Consider the following 12360-nt stretch of genomic DNA (forward strand, 5'->3'; position numbering starts at 1 on the left):
CCTCCATAGAACTAGATTGTACGATCACATATGGTTTAAATCACTTTAGGCAGTATTCAGATTTAAAATCTAGAATTGCCCTCATGTTTAATAAACAAAAAGGCACATTTCAATCAGGGGCAAACACTGCGATAAACTTTTGCGTCATAACAGCTGTAAGAACACAGAGGATCATCCGTAGCACAGATCCGTATCACACGGCAGCACAGTGGTTAGCACTGTTGCTTCACAGTGGCCGGGGTCCCAGGTTCGATTCCCGGCTTGGGTCACTGTCTGTGCGGAGTGTGCACATCCTCCCCGTGTGTGCGTGGGTTTCCTCCGGGTGCTCCGGTTTCCTCCCACAAATCCCGAAAGAAGTGCTGTTAGGTGTATTGGGCATTCTGAATTCTCTCTCCGTGTACCCGAACAGGCACCGGAATGTGGCGACTAGGGGCTTTTTGCAGTAACTTCATTGCAATGTTAATGTAAGCCTACTTGTGACACTAATGAAGTTTACTATTATTATTGTGTTGTACAATTGGTTGATGTCAGGATTTTGGAAGCTTTAACATGATGAAGATGCCACAGTAAATTGTAAAATGTTCTCCTCCTTTCAGAGATGGAGTCCAATGACTCTGCTGGGTCTGTCCTGCCGGTGAGACAGGACATACCCAAGGATGGTTTTAGTGGTGTCTGGGACATGGGACTGGATTCTCCACAAATGGGGCTCTGCCCCCACGCCAGCGTCAAAACGCTGGCGTTTCACTCTGGACTTTCCTTAAGAAAGTCCTGAGTGATTCTCCAACCTGCAGGGGGCTGGCAGGGCCCCGGAGTGCTTCTCGCAGCTCTGGCTGCGGATACGGGGCCCTGCACGTCCGGTCTGGAGTCCGCGCATGCGCACGGTGGCGGCCTGCGGCAGCTGCCCCGTGCAACATGGCGGACTCGCACCGCGGACCCTGATGCAAGAAGGAGGTCCCTCCGAGATCAGGGGGGGTGCCATTGTCAATGGCCACCTGCCCGCGCCGCGTAGACCGCGCGTGTGCGATTCGCGGCGATTCACCAGGGACCGGAGAATCGTTTCAGCGGTGCCTGTTACGATTCCCGCGCGAACGCTCATTCTCCGCCCCCGCGGTAAACGCGATTTTGGCGCGGAAACTCGAAGAATCCCGCCCATTGTCAGTAAGGTATGATTCTGTGAGTATGACCTATCAGGCTGTTGCTTAACTAGCCTGTGAGACAGCTCTCCCAACTTTGGCACAAGCCCCCAGATGTTAGTAAGGAGGATTTTGTAAGGTCGGCAGGGCTGGGTTTGCCGTTGTCGTTTCCAGTGCCTGGTTCGATGCTGGTTGGTCCATCCGGTTTCATTCCTGAGATTCCGGAGATCCTGAAAAAAGAGGAAAGGAGGAAGATTATAGATACGGTGGAGGATGCTCAGCACCAGCTGGCTGGACAGAAAGACAAATGAATGGGTTTGACCAAGAAGAGAAATTCAGGAATCCAAAGGGTTGCTGAGTACAATTAGAGAGAGAAAGATAGTCAAATACGGACATTGGAAAAGGGGGAGAAAAGAAGAAGAAAAAAATAATGAAATCACGACTCTGTAAACGCAGTAAAGCCTAGGAACAGTGACGTCTTCCTTAGTTCCCTGGTCCCCAGTCAAATGATGAATTATTTTTGTGATTTTCCAGATCAAATTCTTCCCCCGACAACGCAGTGAAAACTCTTGCCACGCACTCCCGGTTTATGGGTCGTATGTTCCTGGAAGAGCTCGGAATTTCGGACTGGTGCTCGTCGGAAGCCTGGCTCATTGTGCTGCTCGTAGCTTTGAACTGGTTTGTTCGCCTTTACCTGCATTACTGCAGCCAGTGGCTCTACCTCCAGGCGATTGGTGTCCCCGTCAACAAGTAGGCTCGTTTGGCTTTGATATTTATGTATGAGATGCCGAGAAGCAGCTCAAACCAAACTTTTGCATCTTTAGTAACTAGTTTATTTGCTCTTTATTGAAGGAATCAAAATGACATGACAAATGAGTTTGTGCAAAAAAAATGGCAAGGGTATCAATTTTATGTATTTATTATACCACAGTGACCTCTCGAAGTGTCTATACTGAGGATTCGTATTTATCTTTGAAACGTATTTAATAATCAACCGTCTCTGAGTTGTAGGGAACTCAGAAAGTAACTGTGAATTTTGAGGACGATGGTTACATGTTGTCACGCAACGTATGCTACCATTAATGGCCTCTCACCAATCCCAAATTGTGCGTATCATATGAGCTTTTGTTTCAAATTGCTCCAAAACAAAAGCTTTTCATCCGTCAACCGTGCATCTTATCTTCTCTTTCTGCCTTTCCAGAATTTAGCATTCAAGCCGTTAGATAGTCATTGCAAAAGGGAACTGTCTTCATGAAAAAGTGTCTTAATTTATTTTCAAATATGTGACGCCACAGCATAAACCCATTGAAATGCATCATCCTGTCACTGCCCTGTGACATTGGAATACAGATGATCCGCAACACATTCCATCTCCTCTGCCCTCGTACAAAAAGGTTTCTGAAGCGTGCTTTCACCTTCAGTTAAAAAGATAAGTTGACAAGCACCACAGCGTGCTACTGTAGGGTCACTCAGCATGCTCGTCAGACATTCTCACCCTTGATTCTTTAGTAAAGCCGGAAATCTGATTTTGTGCCTCCATTAAAGCAACAGTTTCCCCCACTGCAGTGTGTAGAATTCGGGATTATAATTGCAGGATAATGGACAGGCCATTTAGGATTGAGATGAGGAGACTTTATTTCGCTCAGAGGTTGTGAACCTTTGGAATTCGCTACCCCAGAGGGGGTACCCAGTCATTGCATACACTCAGGATTGTGTTTGCGAGATTTGTGGACACGTGCTGAGGGCAGCACGGTAGCATTGTGGATAGCACAATTGCTTCACAGCTCCAGGGTCCCAGGTTCGATTCCGGCTTGGGTCACTGTCTGTGCGGAGTCTGTATGTCCTCCCCGTGTGTGCGTGGGTTTCCTCCGGGTGCTCCGGTTTCCTCCCACAGTCCAAAGATGTGCAGGTTAGGTGGATCGGCAGTGATAAATTGCCCTTAGTGTCCAACATTGCCCTTAGTGTTGGGTTGGGTTGCTGGGTTGTGGGGATAGGGTGGAGGTGTTGACCTTGGGTAGGGTGCTTTTTCCAAGAGCCGGTGCAGACTCGATGGGCCGAATGGCCTCCTTCTGCACTGTAAATTCTATGCTCTGTCTATACAGGAATCAAGGGATATGGAAGGAAGGTGAGTTTTGAGGGAGAAGTATGGAATTCCTACAGTGCTGAAAGAGATCATTTGGGCCACTGATTCTGCACCGACCCTCTGAAAGTGAACCCTATCTAAGCCCACTCCCCACCCTTGTCCCCGTACCTCCACCTAACCAACACATCCTTGGATACTAAGGGGCAATTTAACATGGACAATCCACCTGACCTGCACATCCTGTGACTGTGGGAGGAAACCGGAGTACCCGGAAGAAACCCATGCAGACACGGGAGAAAGTACAACTCCACACAGTCACCCAATGCATGAATTCAACCCTGGTGCTGTGAGGCAGCAGTGCTGACCACTGTTCCACAGTGCCGCCCAATGATCAGCCATGATTTTATTGAAGGGCGGAGCAGGCTCAAGGGTGTGTAGGGCCCACTCCTGCTCGTCTTGTTCTCCAAGGGATGAACTTAAGACAAATTCACAATGCATTTATATGATAGTATCACACAGAATAACACGTAGCCCTGGCGGTTTACATATTCAATTTGGCGTTGAGTAAATGGCATCATAAAAATGCATACTTTCAAATCCTCGCTAATAACGTTACATCAGATGATAAAAAGATGAAAAGTGAATAAAATACATTGTTGATGAAGGTGGCAAACCGGGCTGGGGCTCGCAATATTTGGGGTGGCAGAGGAGCCGGGAGTGCAGGAGGCGAAAGAGGCCGGAATTCTGGCCTTTGCATTCCTGGTTGCCCGGCGAAGGATTCTCCTTCAATGGAAAGATACGAAGCCCCCAAGCGTGGAATCCTGGATCAGCGATATGGCAGGGTTCATTAAATTGGAGAGGGTGAAATTCGCCTTGAGAGGGTCAGTACAAGGGTTCTTTAGGCGGTGGCAACCGTTCTTAGACTTTCTGGCAGAACGCTAGACATTGGTCAGTGGCAGCAGCAGCTCGGGGGGTGGGGGGGGGGGGTTACTTTATTTTTGTTTATGTTATTTACACTGGAAGGGTCTGAGGGGGTGTATGCACCTGTTGTCTTAAGTTGGGGTGTTAATGTTAATTTATTATTTAGGTACGGGGGGAGGGGTTTGGGGGGTTGCTTTTTTAGATTGTGTTTTGTACTTAACCCTGTTGGGTTCTTTTTTCTTTCTCATTTTGTTATTGATATTTTATGAAAACCTTTAATAAAAATTATTTTTTTAAAAAAGATGAAGGTGGCACCATCAGTTAAAGCTAGTACCGAAGCATTCTTCCCCTTCTCAACATCATCACTTCAGCTACTTACTCTCCATTGGTCAATGTTGCTTCTGGAAAATAAATGCAGAACTTATTTTCATAATCGTAGAAGAAGATACAGCTAGGGAGGAGGCCATTCGGTCCCTCATGTCTGTTCTGGTTGCAAAACGACAACCTGCCAACTCTTGGTCAGTGTCGTCTGCAGCCCTCTTTAAATGCTGTTGTGGGCCAGGGTTTAGAGAACCTCAAAGTGTATCATGGAGTTCACCTGACCCACAACTTTTAATAGATTGTGGTATGGGGAGCACACGGCCCACTCTACAGGTGTGATACAGCAGAAATGGAAAAGTATTTTTTAAAGCAAAACAATGTTTATTCTATGAACTCAAGTTAACCTTTTTAAAACATACAGTGAACATCTTAACAATCATTAATTCAAATACAACCCCCAAAGAATACAACACTAAGTAATCCTTTAAGCTTCCCTTTTAACATCCATAAGACTTAAAACACCTTTTACCAGAAGCACATCAGGTTAAAGTTACTACTGTTATTAGTTTTAAATCACCAGAATCGATTTACAGTTTTTAGGTTACAGAGGGAGACTCCGATACATCTTCTGGCTGTGACTGAGCCTATCCAGCTCAGAAAACGAAACTAAAACATACCCTGCAGCAAACAGCCTAAAATGAAAGTAAAAAGCTGACAGACAGCCCAGCTCCACCCATTCTCTGACATCACTGCAGTAATATGAGCAGCCAAACATTTCTTAAAGCGACATTCTCATGACAATGTAGTGAGGATTTCCACTTGTAAGACCTTTTTAGGCAGTGAGTTTCAGACCACCCAACATCCAAGGATGAAATAAATTCTCCCAAATTCCTCAAATTCCTCCACTTACCTTAAATCTGACCACCATTTGCTGACCTCTCTGTTCAGGGAAATAGTCCCTTAATGATTTTACAATACTTTATATATAGAGCTGATATGAAGAATGCAACAGACAAGCCCAAAGGTCACCAATGCAACATTATTTTGATGATTGTTACTTACATTTTTACCCACAATATTTTTTGTCCCAATTTTTCCCTTGTGCCTCCCTTTTCTCTGGGTCCATGAACCTATTCTCTGGCTGAGGTAGACCATCTGCAGTCAGACAGACCGCTTTTAATGATGGTTAGTGGCTGCCCTCTATGCAATGCCACTGGACTGAAATAACTCCATCCACCCATTGTTAGCATCCTTCATTTGGAACAGCATCCCGTGACACAGGCCTGGATTTTCATCTGTGGGTCGAGTGCACAGAGTCGGATGAATTCATGGCTCTGCGAAACAGCCTTAAAAATGGCTATCCAGACGTTGACTATTGGTCTGGGTGGTGTTGGGGGAAGGAGGGAGGGGGTGTTGGTGCGGTTGCTGGGCTGGATTAGATTTCAGGGTGGATGACCCTGGAAGAATTGAGGAGGGTGCCAGGTGCTCAAGCAGATTGGGTGGAATTGCGTCCAAAGTTCTAAAATAAAGATTAAAACATGAAACATCCCTTCAGCCTTTACTCCTCACCCGCCTCACTTCCCGGGCACTCTCCATGCCCCATGCATGCCAGTTCCATGTCAGCTCATGCCTTGTACCCACCCATCATGGCCCTCATATCCTCCATGCCAACCTATGCTCCTCCACAACCCCATAACGTCAAACGCTTCATGCGAATCGATGCCCCTGTACCCAGCTCCATTGCCCTTTCCAATCCCTGTGCCAACTTATGGCAACCCATGCTCCACACTGGACTTCCTTTTCCGTGCAGCTACCATGCCAACTCTTCCAGTATCCACCATGGGTAGACCCCATGACCCAGACTGAGATGAGATAATATAAAGTTCTATAACCTAAAGTTCTGAGTGCCTATGGCAGGCTTCATTATATTGAAAAGAAAGTCTCATCCATCAAAGTACATTTACTCCATTTACAGTCCTTCAACTAAATAAAGCCTTATAACAACATACATTTAATTTGCATGCACAATTCCTTATAATAACAAGCATTGGAATTCATGGCCTCACTTCAAAGAGTATGTAACCATTTGTAGCTGTCAATCAAACTGTGCAGGCACCCTACTGTAATAACGGATGGTTGTGAAATCAGTCATGTAGCAGTAATCTAGTAATGGAACCCTCAGACATAGTGAAATAGCAAGCAATGTTTTTTTCTCTAACTCTCCAGACATTTGTTTCAAAGGATTAAGGCGAAAGTCTCTTAAATGCTTTGACAGCTTCATAGTTTTCTTTGACAGGTATTTTTGACAGTTCCTCTTAACAGTTTTGACAAAGTCGGGAGAATTCTTGACTCTGCGAAACAAACTTAAAAAATGGCTGCCTAGATGTTTTTTTATAAATTTAGAGTATCCAATTATTTTTTCCAATTAAGGGGCAATTTAGCACGGCCAATCCACCTAACCTGCACATCTTTGGGTTGTGGGGGTGAAACCCATTCAGACACGGGGAGAATGTACAAACTCCACACGGACAGTGACCCAGGGCCGGGATTCAAACCCGGGTCCTCAGCGCCGTAGTCCCAGTGCTAACCATTGCACCACATGCTGCCCTGGCTGCCCAGATGTTTGACATTTGGTCTGCGGGGTGTTGTGGGGAGGGGGTTGGATGGGAGGGAGGTGGTGGTGGAGGACAGGGGGCTAGTACGGGAGGAATTAGATGTCAGGGCGGACGACCTTGAAATAACTGAGGAGGATGCCAGGTGCAATGACAGGCACCTTCGACAGGTGCTTTTGACAGTTTTGGCAATTGATTTTGACAGGTTTGTTGACAGTTAATGAGTTAATGCCCTCCTTACGCACATTTATGCCTACTTTTAGGAATTCCAAAGAGCCTCTTACCTCCTCCAAAGGTGCGCAAGACCAGATCCAAAGGGGTACCTGACCTCCACAAAGTAGTACCCTGGCTATCCAAATGACACCACAAAGTTCAGACCTGTTTTTACCAGGTCTAATCTGCACACCTTGGGTTTCACACTGCAAGGCTACCAAAATGCCACTTGAGTGGAGGCAGTTGATGATTTAAATGGCCATCTGCCTCTGTAAATAGTGCACGTGTGAAACTCATCCACCTGCCATTTTTACCACCGCAAAAATCATATTTGGGTTGGACTTACGATTTCTGACCACATCTGCCATTTTCGCCACAATTTGAGAGGCTCGTTAATTTGATGAAAATCTGGGCCATAATGTCGGATTGAAATATGGATGTGACTCTGGTCCTTCAACTATACTGCTCTTAACATTGTGTTGAGAATGACATTGAGACTGTCAGCACTGATTGTTTAAGAACAGTGTCCACATGCATAGTTTTAAGGCTGGAAATCTGTCGGAATTTCTGTCAGAGATGCCCTGGCCCTCTATAGGTTCTGGTATGACAGTCTTCACTGATAGGCTTGACATGGAAATCAATGCATTGGTATGAATTTGGGATTCTTTGGTATTAGGTCCCATTAAACATGTCCAAAAGGTTAGGGCTGATGCATTCTACACTAAGAGAACTTTTAATGGTAAGTGAGAAATTACTGCCAACAACTGCCCTGACTCGGAAAAACCTTATTTAATAAATTTGGAGCCTCATGCCTTCAGAAATTAATTAGTGTTTGAGATTTACAAGCAATAAATATAAAAAGTTAGTTTTTTTTTAGTTTTTCTGTCTGCCTGGTTTACCTCGCTCTCTTAATCCCAAATATCTTCACCAATCTTTATTTCTATTTCTCTGCATGAATTAAATTTATTACTTTATATTTCTTGGTTCAAGCTCTGTGTGGCTCAGTAAGGATTTTTAAATCTGATTGGTTGAAGAGCTGGTTCCTCTCCCCCCCCCCTGCTGACAGAGGGCCCATTGTAGAGAGTGTCACACTGGATTAAAGGATGTCTTTGCTCAAAAGCCCACAGAAACTTGTGAGCAACTGTCAGTGAGGCACATGTCGAGTGTCGTTCTTCGCCAATGACAGCCTAATTTGGGCCTTACATCGTGTAGTCATGACATTGTAAGTACAGATATAATCATGTTAAGTTTTTCAATTTTTTTTTTTGCCTTTAAGGTTCCATTTTTATCCACACACAGTTGAACTCATCTACCAGAATTCTCTGTTGCATACTTGCGAGGAGCTGGCCATTGTAGCCCTGGGACCTCTGACCTTGAATGTAGCGGTGCTTATTATGGCTATGATCAGATGGGTCTGTCACGTATTGTTTGGCTCATTCCCTTCCTTCCTGTCAAGGTTTATCATGGCAATGGGACTTTGGATGGTGCTTGACCCTCTGGCGATATTTATAGTGGATGGCATCCTGGGGGTAAGTCAGTTAAAATAACTTGTACACGCAGACTTTAAATAGATTGCACCGCATCGTGGAAAAGATTTGAAAGTGAATGGTGCTGTGATGAAACAGACAGTTGCCGATGGTTAGCATTTTTACAGTAGATGGGAGATAAGATCGCGAACGATGAATGTGACCCTGTGCTGGAAACGCTATTAGTTGTGTGTTTCGTTGGAACTCACAGCCAACACATGGAACTAATATTCTGCAAAAGACCAGCTGTTTCTTTCAACCTGCCCCATTCCGCTGTGATGCCTTAAGCATTGGAATTCACCACCCTCACGCCCCTCCCAAAACCCCACTGCCCCACACAACTCACCTGAAACCAGGTAACCTCCCAAAACCAACAAATAATTATTTTCGAAAAACAAGGCTTGTTTTGGGAGAGCGAAGATGGAACTTTTCTCTCAGACACTCGTAGGCAATTGAAACGAACACACGAGGCCATGGTGATCGAGATTTATATTACTTAGTATTCCGTCTACCTTTTGTATGTTGTGATCTCTGCTCCAGCTCCCCCATGAAGCAATACAGTGAATCAGTAGAGCTTGCAACATCTCTCATGGGTCTGCTGTCCACTGGGAGGAGAAACGCCACCTCACATGGAATCATAGAATCATAGAATTTACAGTGCAGAAGGAGGCCATTCGGCCCATCGGGTCTGCACCGGCTCTTGGAAAGAGCACCCTACCCAGGCCCACACCTCTATCCGATCCCCATAATCCAGTAACCCAACCCAATACTAAGGGAGATTTTGGACACTGAGGGCAATTTAGCATGACCAATCCGCCTAACCTGCACATCTCACCTCATTCTGCCACGCGTGTTTTACTGGTCCTCCCAATACCTTTAACTGAACTAACTTGCTGGTGTGAACATAGTCTAATTCCTTTATTACTTTAAATGCCACCGCCACCTTTAAGCATTTGAGTCTACATGTTACTATTGTACCTATCTCTGTGACTGAGGTGCTTTAAGATGGCTATCATTCTCGTGGTCCTCCAGTGAACTTTACACAAAGCCTTGTTATTACCCACCACATGGGACACAGTGTTCCAAGTGATACCTAAAAAAAGTCTTATACAAGTACAAAGTGCACAGATGTGCTGGTTATGTGGATTGGCCATGCTAAATTGCACTTTAGTGTCCAAAGATGTACAGGTTAGGTCGGGATACGGTGATAGGGGGAGGAGTGGGCCGAGGTAGAATGCTCTTTCGGAGGGTCGGTGCAGCCGCAATGGGCCGAATGGTCTCTTTCTGCACTGTGGGGAATCTCTGGAACATGGTTAGTTTCATTTTGTGTTAAATCATTCTGTCAAGGCAGGGTAATAAAACCCCTGGATGAATCAGGTTGGGCACCTTAAGCGAATTATTTATTACAACGCCAGTGTCTTTTTCTTTACCAACAGACTTCAGTCCTGTACCAAATAGAGTATAAGTATACTTGATACTTTGTTTTACCCAGGTGCGGATTCATCACCTAGTGTCAAGGACACGTCCATTCCCCCAATGGTTCAAGATCTGTTTGCCGTGGCATATTCTCCATTGTAACACTCACACAAACCTTTGTGTCATTGACAATCTACCACATTGTTCACAACCTTGCCGATCCCAACACCTCCATCTCGGTCAGTAATGAATACAGTGAAAACAATGGTCCCGACACAGATCCTGGGACATCATTGGGAACCCATCTTAAAGCAGACCCACTTTCCCCCTATGGGAATGCAACAAATTCCCTGTCCACAACAACTTCCTACCATCTTCAGAAATTCTGTCTCCAGGGATGGAATTTTCCGGCTCCTCTGGCCGGCAGGATTTTCCAGTCCTGTCAAAGTCAATGGAATTTTGAACAACTCGATGCATTTTGTGATCCCGCCCTGCTCCCGCTGCGACCTGGCCATAAAACTCCGCCTAAAGAGTAACCTATTGTAAAGTATCTGATCAAAAACTTTCTAAGTGGACAATATCTGACATTCATGAGCCTTGTAACCTTGTAAAATCCAATCAAGTTATTGACTGATGATCAGAATCAGGGTCTGGTTTAGCACACGGGCTAAATTGCTGGCTTTTAAAGCAGACCAAGGCAGGCCAGCAGCACGGTTCGATTGCCGTACCAGCCTCCCCGAACAGGCGCCGGAATGTGGCGACTAGGGGCTTTTCACAGTAACTTCATTTGAAGCCTACTTGTGACAATTAGCGATTTTCATTTTTCATTTCATTCAGAAGTTGGATTGAATGCTAACATCTTCAATATCTAGGTGAGCATAGATAACATTGCCAATAATCTCTATCACCTTGCCTGTGACTGATTTCAGCCTCATTCATCTATGGTTCCCTGGTTCTTGACTTGTCACACACTTGGATAATAACAAGTTCTTGAGATTCATCCATTTCGTGGAAACTAACTCCCATTCTAGTAGACTGTTATAGATAATCTTTGGCTGGACGACATCTGAACTTGAAGAAGCCTGGAGACATGCCTGCCTCTTCTCTTCCTCCTCTCCTGACTCTACTCAGGTTCAGATGAAGATCAATAATATACCAGTGGTTGCTTCAAGAGGCAGGTCCACCCCACAGTTCGCTGAGGTTTTATGTTAGCCCATTACTTGTGCCATTCACTGGGCGCATAATGTATTTTCCTCAGTTGCTGAGGCTGAAGTGCAGATCTGCTGCTGCATGTGCACACTTCACTCCCCACACACACTCATCTCAGCCAACAAGATGGCACTGGTTGCGCTTGGGTGCGCCAATCCCGCTGATGGGTTGGCTGGGGCCAGAGGGCACCTAAGTGGGTGCACGGGGGGAGGGCACCCATATGACCTGTGGCCCTAAGTTCACAGTGGACAGTTAGCGGCGAGTGCAGCTGCATGGCTGCCTTGCACGCCGTGGCAATGGTGTTCCGTGCCTCTCCACCCTGGCCCCACCTCCTGGCCACTCCCCGCTACTCCCCCCCGGCCCTGGCAGAAGAGCCCTGGCCAGCGGCACGACTGTCAGCGAACTGTGGCGATGTTGGACATTTTCTGAACCCCCTCTCTCTCCCTCAGCAGCCACGGTGCCTGTTGCGCAATTTTTAAAAGGTCAAGTGAACCTCCCCTTCGGGAATTCACCCCGGTGGAGGCGAAGAATCGCGAAGGCCCTGGAGAATACTGGGTTAGGCCCGCTTATGATATACCAAGGGTGTTTACTGTACATGTGGAGTGGAACACATTGACGCCGTTGTCGAGACACTGGAGAATTGCGATTCGGCGTGAAACCGGCGCCCGCCACGATTTTGGCCTCAATACCGATTCTCCGTCTAATCACGTTTCCCGAATCCGACGTCGGCCGATGGAGAATCCCGCCCCCTAACTTTCATCTGAAGAAAACAATTTTGGAATAGCGCATGTGGCTTGTGCACATCTGACATCCGCTGTCTCGCATTCTTCCTGGTGAATCGGGTTCATTGTGATGCTTAATGTCCGTCACCGTGTGTGCCTGGCTTGAGTTTCCTTACTACTTTACAAGTGGGAAAACTGGCTCGG

General features: G+C 46.1%; 1 protein-coding gene across 1 annotated transcript in view; it reads left to right on the forward strand.

Moving 5' to 3' along the window:
• ofcc1 (orofacial cleft 1 candidate 1) overlaps positions 1-12360 on the forward strand; it is a 210887-nt gene that overhangs the window by 74431 nt on the left and 124096 nt on the right. The window contains exons 7-8 of the mRNA XM_072468662.1: positions 1668-1883; positions 8560-8812. Coding sequence (XP_072324763.1) covers positions 1668-1883; positions 8560-8812 — 469 coding nt within the window. The remainder of the gene's footprint in view (positions 1-1667; positions 1884-8559; positions 8813-12360) is intronic.

Source organism: Scyliorhinus torazame, chromosome 11 (genome assembly GCF_047496885.1).
Source record: "Scyliorhinus torazame isolate Kashiwa2021f chromosome 11, sScyTor2.1, whole genome shotgun sequence".
Classification (NCBI taxonomy): Eukaryota; Metazoa; Chordata; class Chondrichthyes; order Carcharhiniformes; family Scyliorhinidae; genus Scyliorhinus; species Scyliorhinus torazame.